A 20,381-nucleotide genomic window follows, 5' to 3' on the forward strand; every position below is an offset into this window, starting at 1 on the left:
CCCAGTGCCTGTATTGGCATACTCACTGATGTTGTAGTGTGTCAACCTCTTGACCAAGTACTGAATAGACCTAAATGAGCCATGAAAGGAGTACTAATGTCTGTCTCTATAGTAGAGCGAGGCTTGCCATAATAAGTACAGTATCATAACTTATAGGACTGTTTTTCCCAGTGCATGCTTGTGATCTCCTAACTGGCACTACCAAGTTCTAGGCTACATTGTAACAGATTCTGAAAGTGCAGAGGAAACAGTGTTGGGGGAAACTGCTGTATCAGCTGGAGCTACTTCTGTACCGCTGTGGGAGTCTCTTGGAGATAAGAAGGTTATCAAATGTAGTCATGAAAAGGATCTTAGTCTGGGATTTGGGCTGTATCGTGTATGCACACGACTTCAATAAGACATGGTCTCCACTGTGAGCAGTATATGCACTTTAGCCACAATGTCTAGCCATTAGCAGAAGATTTACAAATCCCCATTTCATCCGCTGCTTTGGGAAAATAAGGAGTCGTTCTATATCTGCCTAATAACACCTTGTACATAGTCTATAATTGTGCAGTAACTGCCGGAGGGCTTTTTGTAATGAATGTTTTAGTCGCGGATCAGTACCTTTTTGTTCTATTAGGCCCTGCACACCTAGGCATGGATAAAGGGGGGGATATCCTATTAGCAGGCCCTGCACACCTAGGCATGGATAAAGGGGGGATACCCTATTAGCAGCGGTACTTTACCAACAGGGGCGATCCTATTAGCCCTGGTGTCTGCGCTTATCTGGTATTACGATTCATGCACCTCAGGCACATATAGCATAATCCCCAATAAACCACCAAAGGAGTCACTATAACACATAGGAACAGAGCGTATCCAGGATCCCATGTGATTTGGTGCAATGTGTCTATTTTTGGATGATTAAAAACTGCATCTATTGCCTAAGATGCATTGGTGCCAAATGGATACACTCCAAAAATTTGTTAATGTATGAACCCAAATTTTGTAGGACACAGTTGGCAGAGCATATTCCTAAAGTCCATTACAAACTGCATAGGGGACTATATACTTGTAGAACATGGTCATACTGTACAGAGCTTTACCACATGAATGCCGCAGGTGATGTCACTGACAAGTAGCAGACGGTCACCTAACAAGTGTTTCTACATGCATGTCACCTTTTTACGATCTCTACCCTGGATTACTAAAGCAGCAATTGTTTTTTTAAATGACAAGCATCGAATTAAGCTTGCATTTTTGCTAACCTCCGAATCGTTATCTCTTAAAACTCTCTCTGGAGGACAGGCAAATATGGCTGAAGACCAGATGTACTAAGCTTCATAAAAATGTGGAGTGTGATGACACAGCAGCCATTCAATTCATGTGACGTCGGATGTGGGGAAGGTGGTCACCGTGAAGAGCTCAGAGGCTCATTCCAAAGAATCTCTGCTCATTACTCAATGTGCCAGGCGTCTGGTTTCCACGATAGTCTAGAAAAAAAAAAAAGAAAGAAAGGAAAATGACAACTGCCTCCTTCCAGTGCCAGCTCTCTGATCAAGGGCCCTTTTTATATATCACTTCACTGTGTTATTGTTTATAATGTGTGCAACTAATGTAACACCCACTTGTTTTTCTGAAGCTTTGTGCTGGAAAATACTTCCATCCACTTCTACTGCACTAGTAAGAACAAACTGTATTACATCCATCCGCCGCTGTGGGACCATGCAAAATTTGGCTGTAGCAATAAACAGGAGAGGGAGAAGGATGTGGGGGCTATGGTTACTCTCGAGCTGCAGTGATGACAGGAAATGGGTTTTAATTTGAACAGAATTCCGCAGAAAGTTAGTACTTTCCTTTATTATCCGATCTATTTTTGAGGGAAAGAAAGCACACCCTATAGATTTTTATCTAATTGGAAATTTAACCCTAGACTTTTAACACTATACTTGCTCTCCATCTTATTTTTAGGGCGATTAAAGTGTGAAAAATGTCTGCTACATAATAAAGATCCCAATCTGAAATATATACCACAAACAGTTAATTTTATACCAGTGTTGATTGCTGTGTGACTTTGTGATTTTATTTTTGTATATTATGCTCAAAAACTCTCCTATTTTTACCGCCCTTCCCCATGCTTTGTACAGGGAGAGCTGATTACAGCTTCAAAAGCCATTATTGAGAAAGAGTACCAGCCACGGGTCATAGTGAGCACCGCTGGCCCAAACCCCTTCAACAAACTGACGGACAGAGAGCTGGATGAGTATCGAAAGGAAGTGGAGCGTAATCGGAGGGACGCTGAAGGTTTGTGTTTCTGCATGTGTCTCGTCCTATACTTTGTTGGTGGGGGATATAATGCAGCCTTATAGATGGTCTTAAGACCCCCATACACTAGTAAGATTGGGAAATTGGCCCAAATCGGGTGTGATTGACATCCCCTACAGATTGAACCTGCAGCAGGGTTTTTTTTTTTTTTTTTGGTGTAAATTTTTAGTTTTTTGTTGCATACACAAAAACAAAGAAAAAGCAAACCACAATTACCAAGAAAAAAAATTAAACAATAATGTTGAATGTCTCTGCAATGTAATTTGGGCATGTACAATAATAGTAATACGATAAAGAAGATACAATTTCAGTTAATCTATCGGATCAGACCCATCAGCGGCACATCGCGGGTGCTTTTTCGCACCTGCGATGTGTTTGGTCCGATCTGCAGGTGTGCGCCAGTTGGCACACACCTATGTCCGGGGGGCGCTGGTAGTGGCAGGTGCCGGGCGGCGGGAAGCAGCAGCAGAATTTGAAAAACTATTTTCAAAAGTTGGGCCAGTTATTGGCTGAGAGAAGTCTTGCGGCCAATAACCGGCGGGCCAGTGTTTTGAAAATATATTTTCAATTCAGCAGCTGCCCAGCTCTCCCGCTCCCCGCCGCTACTGCAGCTTCCTAGGAGTTTACATGCAATAAATCGTATGCGATTTATTGCATGTAAACTCACACCATTGAGTACGATTGGCCATTGCTCCAGTGTGTACTCTCCCTTACTTGTGCATTCACATGCAAGTCAATTTGTGTGCAAATATACTCCACTTTCATATGCAAGTACGCATATAACTGAAACTTGACCGTATCACTGTCCGACTCCATTACACCGCTGTTGCAGTTCGTCCTGATAGTGAATTACCATTGCATCATTTCTAGGGCTACAGGGGTCAGTAATTGACAGATTGGCGGCATGTCCCTGGGTATGAATCCACCAATCAATACTGCTCGTCGCAAGTCATGGCAGTAACTGAACTTGGGGGCCAGATTAAAGGTGCCCATACACGTTACAATTATTGTATACAATATCGCATCTCATCTCATCTCTGTTTTGCGATGATCTAGTACAAAAGTACTTTTTGTACTAGATCTCATCTCATCGCAAAACCGAGATGCGATATTGTATACAATAATTGTAACGTGTATGGGCACCTTTGGTATAATCAATACAATTATGTCTATATTATCTCTTCAATACCCAGGTTTTGACACTGAAGTTAATGCCAAATTGTGGTTTACTCACTAAAGCTATTTGTTCCATTTAAATAAATGACCTTCAGAGTAACCATTAGCTGATGTGCCATTTGAGCCGTAATTATACTTGTATATGGATTCGCTTTCATGCTTTCTCTAGTCACTCACTGTAAAAAGGAAAGGCATTTCGTTGACCTTAGAGATGGGTGTAATGACTTCTCCCACAGAACACCACCTGATCATTATTCTGAAGGTCATTTCTTCTGTCCGCGCAGCCGGCCATCACTCAGCCTGTGACCCGAACAGTCTCTTTGCCAAACGAAAGGCCGCCTGGTCGGCTGTTTATTGGGCTGGCTCTGATTTAATCAGTAAAGTAATCACTGGATTTTGGCCAACACACCCAAGAGGAGTCTTCTCATAATTAGTCTTTGGTCACAGACCTCCACCTCGTGCGATCTACTGACCACAGTAGGTGATTGGAAAGCAATGCAACGGATTATATTTTTGGCCATATTTTGCTACCTTTCACCAGCTTAAGGGATGTTTCTTCATTTTTCAGCATGGCCGTTAATATTGTTTATTGTTTATAGACCTGTCTAATGTTCCCTAATGTATTCCGCAATCCCCTGGGTAGTCCACACTATTTGTATAAAGTAATAGGAGTTGCATCTTCCCGATTGTTAATTTTTTCTGTATAAATCTAGCAAGACCATTGTAACATAGAAACCTCATCTAAACAAGCTCAGTTGCCACCAAGTCGAATCTTGATGTGGTGGCATAGACCATGGAGATTCTCATATAGTTCCCCACTTTATAGAGGGTCAGGTTTCTTCTACTGATATTCCTGTAATCTCAGCCGGAGAGCGAAGTCCAGCCAGCTGTGTTCAGGCTCTCTCCGCAGAGGTGTTGGATGAAAATATCATGGTTTGCCAGGAAAGTGACGTGTCGGTGGACAAGTTACCGGCCATATCCGTGCCTACTCCACTGTTGGAGGTTAAAAGAGTGGAGGAGTCTATGGTGAAGCCAGATAAACAGGAGTGTCCTCGAAGAGCGTTTCCCACTGTTATCTTCCAAGCACCTGATATCTTGCCTAGTAATTCAGGTATCTACAAAAGGGGCCAATGGTCTTTTCCACACCTTTCTTGTTGATCACTCTACTGGGAATCTGGTGTGGGAAATCCTGGTGGTGGTACGGATTGGGATTCTCATAAATCTCCTCTTTTTTCAATGTGACCTACTGTAACAAAGTTATTTCGCTTTCTGTCGTGTTACAAAATATTGAAATAAATGTTGTGACCCGCAGCATCCATCAGATTGATTGCTATCACAAGGCTGCAATATAAATTGCTTTTTATCTTGTACATGTCAATAAATCCAGGTGATCATTTATTATTATATGTAACTTTTTTTATTTTGTGTTTTCTGCTTTTCAAGATAAAAATTTCTCCAGCTTACATTTTGCTCTTTTTTTTTTTTTCTCCTTCATCCAACAGGGGACACTGGAATATAGACTTTACAGTTGGGTATAGAAGTGTAGTGACTGGGAGCTGGCACTTTAAATTTGAGTGGGGACAAGAAAAGTGATTTTGTAAAAGTGATAGCCTTCTGAGCTGCTTTTGAACCCTTGCCAGCCATAGTTATACGGTTAATAAGGACAGAAGATACAAACACTGAGCAGAATAGAACAGTGGCAGAATAACAGGCTAGATACCAGAAGGGCAGGAGAGCAGGCAGAGGGGAGCAGTTCCACACCGACCCTAATAGGTTTATAGCAATGCTACAAACAGGCGCACAGACAATCTTGTGCTAAAGCTCTCCAACCAGCAATACACCACTAAGTTTTGACTTTGGTGTAGCTTTGCAGCTTAAAAACGCTGTTTAATGATCAGCCCCGTCCCCCAGCAGCAGGGTGAGACAACCAGCAAAGCCAGCTCACCACATGTAATGATTAGCGATTGCCACCGACACTCTGATGTTCCGGGGCTGCTAGGAAGCAGGTGGGGGGCGGAGTGGCCACCAGAGTATCACCACCCATTACAATGGCGTCCTTTTCAAAGGTTTTTTTTTTATTACTGATCGGCTTTTTAACGCAGGGCTTCCAGCTAACCGGGTTCCCTGCCCAAACTCACAAGGTGTGGTCAAGGCTGGGGTACTGTAGTGGCAGAGGGTTCTCCCCGGTGTGGACAGGCAGAGCAGCAGCTGCACTGTCCTCTTGCTGCTAGATGAATCCCTAGCTAAATAACATTGCCTCACAGGAGAAGCCAAAAACTGTGACCAGCTCCCGCAGGCACAGAGTTGGGGAGAGGTATAGAGAGGAGGAGCTGACACTACTCCAAATTATTTCAAGTGCCAGCTCCCAGTTACTACACTTCTATGCCCCAGTGTCCCCTGTGGATTCGGGGAAAAATGGATCGAACTGTGAGTTCCAAAATCCTGTTTTTTTTTTTTTTTTGGAGACTTTTGAGCTTGGAAAGCTACTGCTGAGCATCTTGCTTCCCTGTGCCTTTTCTTCATTGTTCTTATAAATCAATGGAAGAGCAAGTACCCTACTGCTAATCGCAGACCCACCATTTGTTTTTACTATACACAATGTGATCTCTTTTTTCTTACCCCTGCAGAACATGCAGAAGAGTCTGCAGAACAGAAGGACTCTCCTCCGGACCACTCCTTAACCCGCACCCCACCCAGCACGCCTATCAAACTGGAAGGTATGTCTTGGTCTCGTATGAGATGAGTCTTCCGACCATTTATAGAGGGTAATATTCTGTAGCGGCAGTCAATGTGAAAGTGGTTATCCCAGACTAGATCAGAAGATTCATAGGAATTAAGGATTCTAAAGTAAAAAAATAAAATAAAAACGGAGATGGGAAATCTGATTTATGATAGTTAAAACTGTCCTTACATTATAATGGTGTATTCCTCATAATCTGATTTTTAGATGTTATTTTTTTGCTTTTCTGTGAATTACATCTATAATGCACATGTGTGCTAAATTTTAGTCTTAACCTATGTTACAATCTTGACATGAGGGTTTATGCCCACCATACACCAGCCATGCGTTATGGGCATACCCCTGAGCTGTAAAACCTACACGATTGGCACGTCTCTGGGCTGTGCTCACCACTGTACATTTGATTATTATTTGAAGCACTATTAAGTATATACTCCCAGCAGATTGATCTCTGAACACCGTTGTTGTGCCTGAGAACCATACAGACTTGTGAATAAGTGGTAATAATGTGTGTAAGCCCCTAGCGACACACTAGTCTTGTAATGGGAAATGTGGTTTTCCTGCACCCAGTGTATTGCAGAATTGTTTGTGGCTTCCATTATAAATTATTGGCAAACTAGTTTATGCAGATGTGTCCTCATACATTTCCACCATACATCATAAGATGCCTGGTATGTTGATTTAATTTGATACGCAACACTTGTATATCTGTGTGCTGACTGTCTATATACAAGTCAAAGAAAATGGCATAGAAAAAATCCACTGAATGGTAGCAAGTAGTGTGCAGATGTTGGATATCAAATGAATCACCGTGTGTCTTGGTGTGTTAGCAACTAAGACCCATTTTGTCAGAGACGCTAGCTGTGTCACGGGACCTGGCACACTGTAAGGAGCTGGTTGGTGCGAATGCAGCAATGATGTATGAGGACACATCTGTAGTGTCGAAGAAAGTAGTTTGTCGTATGTTTACAGACTCTAGAACACCAGCTGAGATGCTAATGGTCTATAAATAGTTTACTCCATGTCTAATTATATGATGCGTATTGAGATGTTTATGCATTTTCTGTATAGAGGAGAGCAACAAAAAATGTAGCCATCAAACACACCTATAGCCAATTTTTTTTTTTTTTTCCCCCCAACAATGCCTGTGGAGTACCTCCTACAAAAGGCAGGGCCTACGCATTTCCTGGTCACAATTCTCACTGATCTCTTCCATCACACACAAGTGCTTGAGAAAACGGTCTGACGGTAATGTGCGTGGCCAGACATTGCTGGTGATGTCTGACAGCGCAACACTATAAATAGGATTCTTCCCTACACACAATTACAGCCAGCTCTCTTCCATATATAGCTGAGGGCTTCATTAGGAACGGTCTCATTTTACATGCATGTTGGGTTCATGCATGGTGTTGATAAAGAATGCTAATAGGATGCAGAGTGCATTAATGACAATCGCTAACCTTTAAGGACTGCATGTAACTGCATACATATCAAATGTGAATGGTTTCAAGTATACAGTTTTATAAGCTCCGGGTACAAAAGACTGATTGTCTGGTCACTAAGAGCAAGGATGGAAACAGCCGCAGCAGGGGTGACAGCTAGTGAATAGTATGACATGAGATGGCACCACAGAGGGCTCTTCTGTCTGGCACATCTTCCTGTGCAATTACCACTGTTGTGTGTTCTCCCTCCTTCATATTGAGCCCATATGTCTGACCCTCCATTCCCCTGTGCACCTGCCTGCATCATCTCTTGATTGTTGCCTTCATTTGACTTTAAAACCGCTTCGATGAATGCATTAGACTTTTTTTTTTTTCTACTTGTGCTTTTTTCTTGTGGCTGCCAAACAGGAGACGGATATGCTAAAGAGTACCTGTTACCATAGTAAGTATCATCTCATTCTCTCAATTCTACTTCCTTTCCGCTTTCTTTCTCCAACAAATCCTTGTGTGCTTTGCTTCATTCTTTCGCATCTTTGTTTCTACGTTTTATTAACGACCTGAACGTAAGCCCAGTGTTCCGTTCCAGAGATCAGTCAGTGCTCCAGCAGGAACCTGCGAATGCTTCGCCTTCTGCTGAATAGGGCCCATTCCTGATTGGCTGGAAAGCTGCAGGGATGGCCAACTGAAAACAAATATCTAGTCTGGTGAATGTAGTCACACAGGACATGAATGCGAAGCCAGACAGACCAGTTCTGATTATTTGGGGAACACACTAAGGATTTCTGACTAGATTTATAGATGTACGTATTATACTATATAAAATATGTAGTCCTATTGTGATATAAATGGTGGGCAGTGGAGCTTGTGCGGTCTACATAGAACTGTATAATCTGGATTGAAATATTTGAGGTCGTTTTTGGATTAAGCTTTATTTTTGAGAATAGTTTTTCTATGGTGACATCTATGTCTTGTGGTCCATTATAACCAACTGCTAGAGTACATGTTAAAGGAGATGGGGAAAGGACATCAGTAATCTCACCAATGCATGCAATTAGTAACTAGATTCAAATGATAAAGCAGAGTAATGGTGCCCACACACGGGGACATGTGTGCTAGGTGCGATTAGTCTCCCGATGGGGGAGATGGCTGCGGGGCCCTATTCAATGCTGTCTTCCCCGACAGCATTGAACAGGGGTTCTGCGCAGAACGAGCCCGACATCACAAGCTGTCTGGCTCGTTCTGCAGAGAAAAGACGGAAATAGGCGAGCTCCTGGCCGGAGCTCGTCTATTTTCGTCCTCAACTCGCGGCCACGCCCCCATTGAATCCCGACCACCGAGCTCCAGTCGAGCCAAGCAAGAACGGGACGGACACGGCTGCCGAGCTTGCTTGACAGCCGTTCCCCTGACATTGAATACCCCCCTAAGTTGGGTGTGGTATAGGGTTCCGACAGTCGGGATCCCGACAGTCATAAGAACCGACGTCAGGATCCCGACTGGCCGGACTCAGACAGCATGGTGAGCGCAACAAAGCCCCTTGCGGGCACGGTGGCTCGCTACGCTCGCCTCCAATTCTATTCTCCCTCTATGGGGGTCGTGGACCCCCACAAGGGAGAATAGTCGTGGCCGTCGGAACTAGTCTGTCAGTGTTTTAACAGTCGGGATCCCGTCCGACACCCATTAAGTTATACCATGACATAGTCCGAAACGAACATTAGAGAGCTAAACCTCTCCCATTTATATTCCCATTTGTCCTAATACTGGTTAGAAAGTTGAGAGGTATATTTACTAAACTTCTAAAAATTAAGAGGTGGCGTTGCCCATAACAACCAATCAATTCTGTCACTTTCTAGGATGCAATAGAGAAATGATAGACAGAATGTAAATGGTTGCTATGGACAATATCACCTCTTTTTTTAATTATTTTTTTAGAAGATTTAGTAAATGTACCCGAGCTGCTGTGGACAGCACCGCCCTCCCTGTACATCACCCGACCCACTCTGTATTCTGCAAACCCGTCTGTCAGACTGCTAGCTTACTCCCAGGACTAGCTCTGTCCAGAACGGACTGATGAGGGACTAGCAGCATTCTGCCCAGTAATACACAACAATTGGTATATTGTGTTAAATACTGGTCTTGGTAGTTAGAGGTACAGTAAATGATTGCTTTTCCTCCATGACCTCATCTAATTGCTGCAATAAGTAGTACATTCTAATGCTAGTTGCTTTTTATATATCTGAGAGCACATCGTATTGGTATGTTGGTGGAGCGGAGTAACAGATCTATGTCCACGTCTTGTAATTAGGGACGGCCATATCTATCATGGCTGTAGGGTGTGCCGTGCAGAGGGACCCATGCACCCCATAGACTATGCTATACTCTTTGCTGAGCGCTGCAGAAATAACTGGGAAAGTGTCAGTCTACTCAACAAATGTGCTGATGAGGCCGGGGGTAAGGGCCTGCACAGGGCCCCCTCCTCTGCTGATCCGCCCCTGGATTTAGTTGATGTAGACTATACATGAAAGTGGCTTGGCAGAGCTCTGGAGTTAAAGAACTTAATGAAACAGGGTGAGCGTTACAAAGTCTGACTAGAACAGTAACTGAGTAAGTATATACAGCACATAGGCACTTGTGTATTACATCACATTATACCCTCTGGAGAACTTGTGAGTGCTGTGATGTTCTAGACGACAGCCCAGTTTGTAGTATGTGTGCTGTACACGTGTGTAGTTACATGCACACACACTGTGTCCTGCAAGGAATACATATTTATTCCAATTGTCCACCGGAATCTGGCAGCTGCTTTTTATACTATGACCTGCCATCCTTCCATATATTCCCACTTTGATATAAAACAAAATATGAAATAGGCTGATTTTGAAAGCAGACTCCATGTACCAATCGTTCCATTTCCTAACAAGTTTCTAATATTTAAATCAAGAGCTACATCTTTTATTTTTGTGTTCTGTTTTTTTTTAGAAAGAGTTAACTGCTTTTTAACCAACTTTGGGTTCTGCTTTGTTCTTGGGTTTTGTGTTTTTTCCTTTTTAATCTAATATACAATGAATGTATTACACACTTACACTTTTTAATGGCTGGTCGTACATTCATAATTTATTAGTGAAAAAAGCCTGAAAGGCAAACTGGGGATAATAGTGTGTGTGATGGCAGAGCTGTGTAAGTGTGTAGTAGCATTCAGAGACCTGTGACCTCGAGTCCCTGTTGCACAGGACATTAACGACTTTTTGACCCTTCTGCAGAATCTCAGCAGGAGCAGACTTACAAAGATGACAGTGATGCTGCAACCTTCAAGCAGACTCTTCCCGACCTTACCCCAGACGAGCCATCTGAAGCCCTCTGCTTCCCAGCCTCCGCTAAACCAAACGGAGAAGAGCAGGCTTCCGGCAATGCCGAGGCGCCAAAGGACCATGCAGAAACCGCTCCTGAAGAAAACAAAGGACTTGAACCTCAGAACATTGAGTCTCCTCCGGCCGCACCAGCGGCCGAGGATGGCGGGCAGGCAGACGCGGCGCAAGCGGATACCGCACAGGTAGACGCTGGCAGCGACGAGTCTCCTGGAAAATCCCCCTCCAAAAAGAAGAAGAAATTCCGCACTCCATCCTTCCTGAAGAAGAACAAAAAGAAGAGCGAGTCGTAAAGACCCTGCAGGAACACTGTCATGTTTCTAGAAGTCAGTTCATTAACCACTAGAATGTACACAATCGTATTGTTTTTTTTTTGTCTTTTCATTATATAAAGCAATGCAAGAAAACACAATAGCTGAATCTGCTAGTCGTAGCTTGATTGTGAAAAGGTTAAACCGGGAAAAATAAGGTGCTAACCTGCGCGTCCAGCAGCTAAACTACAAAGGAACCGTTCATCTGCGACTGGTAGATGTTCCGAAATCGTTTTGACTTGCTCTTTATTTTTTAGCTTGTACAGCAAAGTTGCATCGCTTAGTGCTCTCCACATTATTTGCACAGGCCGCTTCCCTCAGCACGGCTCTTGTATATAGCAGGCCCCCTTTTGCTGCCCTGAGGATGGCAAGCCTGTGTCACAGAACCCAGTGCTTTCCTTAGTTGTATGACCCGTTTATATTGTGTCCACATGCAGGCTCGCGGTCACCTTCCATCTAGAGCTAACATGCTGAGCTCCCTTGCCAGCTATCCTTTCCTCATTAGCCTGCGCACATTGGAGTTCCCTCGGTTCTAGCTCCTTAATCTGAATGGCTATTTGTTGGCATAATTGTGGTGTTTTTTTATCAGTAGGAACTGCTGCTGCCTTAATGACACGGAATGAACACCCAGACCACACTTTTCCTATACATCTGTCTCTGTAGCCTTCTCATTCCTGTTCTTATTAACAAGGATTATGAACATAATAAGAGGGTGCATTCACCTCACAAAACATTGCACGTTCTGTGTAACTGGAATCCATCTACTTTTCTAATGCTGCTTCCCAATCAGTCATCGCTTTCAACCTTGCTGTGACTTTTAGGTTAACTTTCTGCGCTGCCGTTTCAACTGAAATGACAATTTCGCTGTATGTTTGGAATGTGAATTAATTGCTTGAAAAAAACTCCAACAGTGGTTATTCTCACTGCCTATCCCGTGGTCGCCCCAACACCCCTCAGAGCTCTTCCTGCGGAGTATACCTACAAGTACTACAGTACACTCCTTGCTGCAGACAAACCAGGTAGGCGTAGACTATGTGCTAGAATAGGAAGATTACTGCAAGGGGGGAGGGTCTCCTAAACCAAAATCTGAATGCGCCTTCATTGTGACATTCCACACTTGTGATGTCCGCATTGCTAACCATTGTGATGGCTGTTCTCACTTTTTGTGTAGGCTGCAGGTACACTTCATAAATCGGTATCAACTTTTCAGTTTCAGAAATTGATTGTAGCATAGTCGGTGTAATTCATTTTATAGGTGCCATTTTAACTTCTTTTTTTATTCTTGTGTTTTTGAAAAGCCTGGAATATCTTGTAAACGGTAAAACAATTTGCAATCTTGCCCTGTTCTCAAACCATGAGTCTTCCATGCTCGACATCTACACACGACAATATTATGTCTGTCTGACACCTCCTACTAATCATTTTGGCCGTTTCTCACCTTTTTCCCAAAACACTTGTCTTAAAATCAACTGTGAATTAAAAAAATAGTATTACTGGTATTGCTTAATGATGTTGTGACCGTGTAATAAAGGAATGCACTCTGATCCATTTATTAACGAGTGATAAAGGCATTGCATGTGATTGTGTCCAGCCAATCGGCTTTCAACTGTTCTTTTTTGGGGGACATGCTAGGATCTGACTGGCTGAAGCACTATGGGGCACATGTAGTAAGCCCGATAAAGTGGAAGGTGATAATGCACCAGCCAATCAAGTCATCTGACTTTTTTTTTTTTTTTTAAACACAGCTGATTGGCTGGTGCGTTATCAACTTCCACTTTATCATTTTACCAGTTCTAATACATCTTCCCCCATATATCATATGCAGTGCGTTTTACCATAAGCCCTATTGTATGCAAGCAAATCCTCGGCTATGTATAAATTGTCCATTTAACACTAATACAAATTGCTGTTACAGTAATGTCTGTAATTTACAGTCAACTATCTGATTTGATGAGAGAGGAAAAACCCAGGTATTAAACATTTCCCCACAAAACACAATCTTACTGGGTAGCCCAGATCAGACGTCATTTCCTCCTGCATGATACTGGTCAGGTGCATATAATATGAAGGATACTGGACATGAAGGATTCCTACAACAGGACCACTGCTTAGTAAAATCACCTTTCTTGCACTTCAAGCCATTATGTGGGAATACACAATATTAATAAAAAAATAGTTTTATTTATAAAGGGTTTTGGATTATTTGGTCACATTTGAATATTTTTAGGAGCTGGCAACACAATTGAAAGGTTTTTCTCTCCTGCTACTGTAAGCGATGATTTTGTAGTAAGACCAATATATATCCTTAGTAGGGGGTAACTCACATGTCCTCACTTTATTTTTTTATATTCTACTTTATTCTAACATTATTAGTTATCCCATATTACTCACGTGACAGCTCCTATTAACAGCTAAAGTCCATTACTATTTGTGTTGAGTTGTTGCCGGCCGGTTCTAGTGTGCGTGATTCATTTTGATTGAAAAATCTTTTTTTTTATTATTCCTTTGAAATGATTTAATTCCAGGTCTTTGTTTTAGTATGGTAATGTATTGATACACATTTCAAAAGGTCATGTATTTTATTTCCTTCTCTTTCCTTGTAATGTTATTTTACTCACAAATAAAATTGGTTAAACTGCACAACTGACTAATACTGTGGGTTTCTCCTCCCCTCTCTGAGGTCATAATCTGCTGTTCCAAAGGAATAATCTGCATAGTGTATGGGTATATTCCGCATAGTGTTCCCTAAAGTTGATATACCCATGTTTTCAAGGGGCCCACTTATACTCTCCGCTTGCAGTAAGGTCCTCTTATACTCTACTGCCCATAGTGTGTATCCATCTTATCTCTGTCTCTCTAAACAATTTACATATTTGGGGATAATCTGTATTTCAGAATTTTACATATGGGAGACAACTTGTAGGATTCTGAAGATTTTTCATATATAAATGAGCTTGGAGACGCAACAGGGAAGTGTTCTAACAACGGTTTTAGTAAAGAGTGGGGCTGATGTATTAAGCTTTGACGAGATAAAGTACTTACAGGTGCTGATTGGCTGGTTATTTATCACCCTCCACGTTCTCTCGTTAAGGATTAATACATTTGGCCCAGTGTTTGTATTGACCACTGACCCAAATATGACTTGTGTAGGGCTATATTACTATCCTTATTATTGCTCATTCAAGGTCATTGGTTTTTCAAACTTTTTTTTTTATATCATGACACCTCGGAGTATAAGATTTATTCTCATGGCACCTGTAGGATAAAACTTTCTAACTGAAAGATTTAGAAAAATATATTAAAGTAAATTGTGTTTTTATATATTTAGGAGGAGGGACAGGATTCACTTCTGTTCATCCACATATTATGATTAGCAGCTATCAGAACTGACCGTGAATCATTTGCATTGTCCTGCGCCACCAACCCGAGGTACCCCTGCAAGGGTCCCAGGGTGCCACAGCACATACTTTGGGAACCACTTGTCTAGGTGTATTTAGCAAGAGGTTTTATTTATAGAATGCATTAATAAATAGACCAAATACAGAGACCTACAGATAGAGCCGTCTCTGCATAGCCATGGCTCATCAAGGCCTATTGTTCTCAGCTGCAATACAGTAGGCCCGGGGATTAGCATAGCGTTAAATCAGATGGCTCAATCTGTATTGCGTGACAAAACATGTTTGTTCAAAAATGTAGCATTATGGTATTAGGGGAAAAATAAACATTTGCTCACTATAAAGGCTGTAATGATAGACCTCAAGTGTATTCCCTGCGGAGATCTCGAGGTTATACTAAGCATCAATGCAATGGAAACTCAACAGCACTAGGGTTCCTCCAAGGCCACCGGCATAAAGACTATTCACAGATCTTATAACTGCTACAGGAAGAAGTGGTGTACACATTATTCAAAATAGAGGTTTATTGGTAATAAAAATCCAACTATGGTATATAAGAAATAGAACATCTTTAAAGTTGACACAATAAAAATAAAAGCATCTCAAATATTGTAACAACAAATACAAATGTTTTGAGGAAGTTTTCGTAACAGTGTAGTAAAGGTTTGATCTTATAATAACAGTAATATCTGGTGTGTTGGTCATTCGGCTTAATCTGACAATATAGTATTCTAATAATGCCACAATTTATGAACTGTAGTAACCTCATTCTGAGTACTGCAGTGTTCCATGGGTCTGGTCAAAAACAACAATCAAACGTAATTTAGTACAGGAAGTTTAACGGGCTAGGGTAAGTATCAGGATGCTGGTGTCTGTCTTCTGGCCTCAGTCTACCGGTTACTCACTCTCTCCCCCAATGGGAGATACCGGATGTCACTAAACCAGTCTCCTAAAGTCTGCCATTACTGTTGAAGCACAGATAATTTAGCATGAACCTCTTGAGCAAAGACTCTAGATTGGATTAAGAGCTGGAGTTTGGGAAATTCTGGATTAAATGATGCTACAGTCAAATCTGGCAACCATAAAACTGCTCCAAAAATATAAAGGTCTACTGCAACTGGCCCTATAGAAAAAAACCTTACGACAATACGTGTGTGTAGGTTACTGTTACCAAACCTGGAGTTCTAAAACCTTTGTTGTATAACTGCCGGCATGATATTTTCTGTTATCAGCAGTGAGGATTTTATATTGGTTATAACATTAAGGAGCAAACTTGTATTAAACATAGCTCTGTAGGTTTGGTTTAACTAGGAAATAATGAATATTTGGTACTTGTGTATTATCACGGCGCCCACAATATAGGTCACACGACATATAATCGCATCGCATGCCATACACCCGATGCACAGCGATGCGATTTTAATTTGTATAAGCCCCCTATACAATGTTTAATTGTATAAGCACCCTAATGGGGGTTTACAATGTTAAATGCACCCCCACTATGAATGCCAATCCGAAGTGTGGCGAGTGCAGCAGTACGTGTCCTACGACCTTTTCATACCCCCACTATCCACGTCGGCATGGAGTTGATTTTATATATCACCGAGCCTGAAGCGTGGCGAGCGGACGTGTATTACTTTACATGTATTCCGCGTCCCCTTTGGGCTCGCTGCGCTCACCACACTATATAAACTTCAACTCCACGCCAACATGGATAGTGGGGGTATGAAAAGGTCGTAGGATGCGTACCGGCGCCCGACGCGGGCTTGCTGCGCTCACCACGCTTTGGGTTGGCGTTGACAGTGGGGGTGCTTTTAACATACTAAGCACCCATCACCTTTAATTATCTTATAGGGGCCACTTTTAACATGGAAAAACCCATTAGGGTGCTTATATGCAATTTTAAATCGCATACCATTGTATATGCGATACTATGCCATACAATGCGATGGTATACAATTTAAAATTGTATAACATCGCCTGCCATCACGTAGCATACCATCGCATGCCTTATGGTCTGCGATGCGATGGGCGCCGTGCTAGTACCAAATATTTACTTGTCCCAGTGCTCTGAGAAATTCTTACACCAAAATTGGAAATGAATGAACATTCTTCGGAGGTATGGGTGGGATGTGATAAAGCTTGGGGTTGGAAGCTGGCTGAACGTGGATGTTATTTTAAAGGGGCAATCACTAAGGTCTTTATTCAGATCTGATCGCAGTACTAATTTGTTGGAAAATGGGCAAAACCATGTGTACTGCAGGTGGGGCAGATGTAACATGTGCAGAGAGAGTTAGATTGGTGTTATATTGTTTCTGTGCCCGGTAAATACTGGCTGCTTTATTGTTACACTGCAATTTAGATTTCAGTTTTAACCCACCCAAATTTAACTCTCTGCACATGTTACATCTGCCCCACCTGCAGTGCACATGGTTTTGCCCATTTTCCAAACAAATTTGTACTGCAATCAGATCTGAATAAGGGCCTAAGTGGGCAATAGGATATTGGTTCTCCATAAGAGTGCATCAAACCTGAACCACTGTCTATGATGTAATTGTCCATACTATACCGGTTATCCAGTTCATGTAGAACTAAAAGTCCCAGGATACTATGGTCCAAGACCTGTAGTTCCACACTTGGAAAAAATACAGTGTTTGCTCTGTGTGTCCTAAGTCATCCATTTTTTTTTTTTAAACATAACTCAGTGTTTTCCATCACAATCTGGCTGTTCACAGATATTACACTGTTCCTGAACAGTGAATGGAAACATAAATACAGTTTACATTCTTTCTACATAAAACTGGTTATGGACGCCGTAAACTGGCTGACATCCAACATCTACATGGAAAGTGATGAGAATCCACACAGAAGAGATCTGCTATAACAAAACACTGCATGTTGTGTCCATCGCCGCCAATACACGTCACCTGACCATAACCCATCCATGGTCATCAAGAGACCAGAACTATCACACACCCATTATATTGACAGGAGCATAGTGGTGATTGGCAGGCTCTGCAAGCAGCGTTTCCGATGACGACGTATATAATTGGTAGCATAACAAAGTGTTTTATTATACAGCCATCTCTAGACATAGCATGTAAAGTAAATAATTTACACTGTAATGTCCAATTTAACCTCTATATGAAGTGGTTCAATATTACAGACGCACCTCACCCTGTCCATCCCATCAGTGTGTCCCTCACAGTACAGCAGCTGTGGGGCTTGACCCTGGAAGTTAGGCACCAGACTATTTACCGACTGAGGAAATAACCTATTCCAGATAACCTTTGCAAAGGTCTCACAAACTGACAGATTTGGGGTAAGTGCATCATTTCCAGATACAAAGCAATATGCAGCATTTTTAGGAATATGTTGCTGTGTGATACGGAGGTCATGTTACTTGTGTGTGGTATCAAAATAATGCTCAGTCCTTTCATTATGTACTAGAATAAGCAGCTTTGTACAGATCAGAAGTATGGAGTATATAAAATGTGTGAGGCTTCTGATCATGCAAAATCTGTATTTGGAACAATGGACACATGGATAACTGGAGGTGGGGCACGATAAAGCACCAACCAATCAGTTCCTGTCACTTTTCAAGCACAGCCTGTAACATAGCACTTAGAGGCTGATTGGCTACTACATCTCTCTCTCTCTGCGGATTTGTACACCGAGAAACTATGACCGGTTACTGCTGGTGTACAGATTATTTATCTATGTTGTTGTCAGGCTAGGACCGTTTTTATTACTACCCCAGCCAGCCAAGTACATAGCTAAGGCACACAGATATGGCTTTGGTATTTTCATGAAGAAATCAGAGAATGTGTGATGGATCGTACCAATGACCACCTACTCGTCGCAAGTCATCATTTAGGAGGCAGGGCTTATTCACATACATTGCCTGGGACAGCCGTAAATACAGCAACTGATGCACATTATTTAAAAGTATCATATATACATATACTACACCTTTATAAAAGAACCCAGAATAAATTCAAGTGTTTAACGATGGGCACACTCGGTGCCTCCACAGTGCAGTAGCGTCCCCCTCACAAGTTGTTCTCATTCCTCTTTTCTATCCACTTTCACCCGCCTGAGACAAAGCAGGGGGATTAGGAAGGCCACGGCGCAGATTGTGAAGCAGGTTCCAGCTCCGGTCAGCCAGTATACTGTAAGGAAAATGCAAGATTTTACATAGACGGCAAGAACAGATTCTACTGAGGACATTTCCTGTCAGGCAGCAGGAGCAGAATAGAAACTGCTGCCTTTCACCCTACTGAGAGGCATTAGGGTGATTTGCTCTCTACTCTAGGGCTATTTCACACGCTCCGGCTCTTGCCGGGCGGCGAAACCCCGCACGGACAAAAGCCGTGCCGTGCACAGTAGTTAATAATAGACACGATTTTGTCCATTCAGACAGGAAGGCCACGGCCCGGCTGCAGCCAGCTGTCACCATTGGAAGGGACGGCTGCCAGGCTGTGGCCATCCCCACCATTGTAAACTGCTGTGTGCGGCACGGCTTCTTCGCCGTGCAGGGTTTTGCTGCCCGGCAGGAGCCGGAGCGTGTGAAAATAGCGCATATGCTATAAATTAAGATGTTTGTAGATGTTTTGCTTCCGAGAGACGGAATTCAATTTCCTGCAATAATGTCCATTTTCCAAAGGACACCTTAACCAAAAATAACCCTTTTTCTTTATTATAGAAAGGGCATATTGTTTCAAGACGGTGTCCAAATAGAGAGAAACTCCAATACGGCAAGAAATTACCTGGGCTGAGAAATCTGGTGTAAAGTGGCCAAATTGTATGTGCCATACATGATCCTGTGCGCATCGGATCTGGGGTGCTTGCGCTGGAATAAGATGTATCGTATTCCGTCCAGCCCCCCGAGAGCCTGTTGACTCTCCTGCAGGCAGTTGCTGAGGTACAGTATAGTATGGGAGGCTGCATGCAATACCTCTGATTAGTGTATGGGGGCCTTTACTCCCACAGTACCGAACAGGAAAGGTTCCCATTTCTCTAAATTGCCAATTGAAAAAAAAAAAAACTATTCAGAACACCACACCCAAATCCAACAATGCGGAACTCAGTCTACATTACTTGGTAATGATGAATCGCCATTTATTTCTACTGTATGAAGCAAATATTAAGTTGTTTTAACTGCTCCCGTTACTTTCCAGGGTCAATTCTGCTCTGCAATGTGCGTGCTGCTGTCCAGCCACTGACAGTTCGCTTCCTGGCTCTTGTTTTCTATGGAGCTCATAGTCTGGATCTTATCCAGGATGGACGCACCCATCTCATTAGTGACATGAGAAGTGCAGAGGATGCTTCTCTCAGCCGCATGGGCTTAATCTAATCACCCAGTGCTAATTCTGGAGAGAGGACACTCACACGTCGCTGATAAGACGGGTCCCACAGCCCTCGCCAGAGCCCCCAGGCTCCGAAGGATTCCCATCACCGTGCCTTTCTGGCTAGCCGAGCCTGCGGGGGAACAACCAACAGAGTCAAAGCGTCAGCAACACACTGCATACAGGCGATCACATTCTCAATACAGGCTCAATAAACACAATAGGGATATTCTCTAAAAAGAGGATGTTATATCACCACTTATGAGCAAAAACGTGGGTGTGGTTTCATTTACTCTGCAA

General features: G+C 42.6%; 2 protein-coding genes across 14 annotated transcripts in view; one reads left to right on the forward strand and one right to left on the reverse strand.

Annotated features, from left to right (window-relative positions):
* Window positions 1-12,285, forward strand: part of ADD1 (adducin 1) — a 68,514-nt gene extending 56,229 nt beyond the window's left edge. For 5 of the 12 annotated variants that reach the window (XM_083151595.1, XM_083151609.1, XM_083151621.1 and 2 more), the window contains 4 exons: window positions 2,130-2,286; window positions 4,310-4,594; window positions 6,111-6,200; window positions 10,923-12,285. In XM_083151595.1, the coding sequence (XP_083007721.1) occupies window positions 2,130-2,286; window positions 4,310-4,594; window positions 6,111-6,200; window positions 10,923-11,320 (930 nt within the window). In that variant the 3' untranslated portion in view covers window positions 11,321-12,285. Of the gene's footprint in view, window positions 1-2,129; window positions 2,287-4,309; window positions 4,595-6,110; window positions 6,201-8,073; window positions 8,109-10,922 lie in introns of those variants that run through there. The other 7 variants (XM_083151638.1, XM_083151645.1, XM_083151659.1 and 4 more) reach the window with 5 other exon arrangements.
* A 5,011-nt stretch (window positions 12,286-17,296) lies between these two features.
* Window positions 17,297-20,381, reverse strand: part of SLC75A1 (solute carrier family 75 member 1) — a 53,968-nt gene continuing 50,883 nt past the window's right edge. For both annotated transcript variants that reach the window (XM_083151689.1, XM_083151697.1), the window contains exons 12-13: window positions 20,125-20,214; window positions 17,297-18,905 (exon numbers count right to left, since the gene is read on the reverse strand). In XM_083151689.1, the coding sequence (XP_083007815.1) occupies window positions 18,799-18,905; window positions 20,125-20,214 (197 nt within the window). In that variant the 3' untranslated portion in view covers window positions 17,297-18,798. The remainder of the gene's footprint in view (window positions 18,906-20,124; window positions 20,215-20,381) is intronic.

Source organism: Crinia signifera, chromosome 1 (assembly GCF_055691185.1).
Source record: "Crinia signifera chromosome 1, ASM5569118v1, whole genome shotgun sequence".
Classification (NCBI taxonomy): Eukaryota; Metazoa; Chordata; class Amphibia; order Anura; family Myobatrachidae; genus Crinia; species Crinia signifera.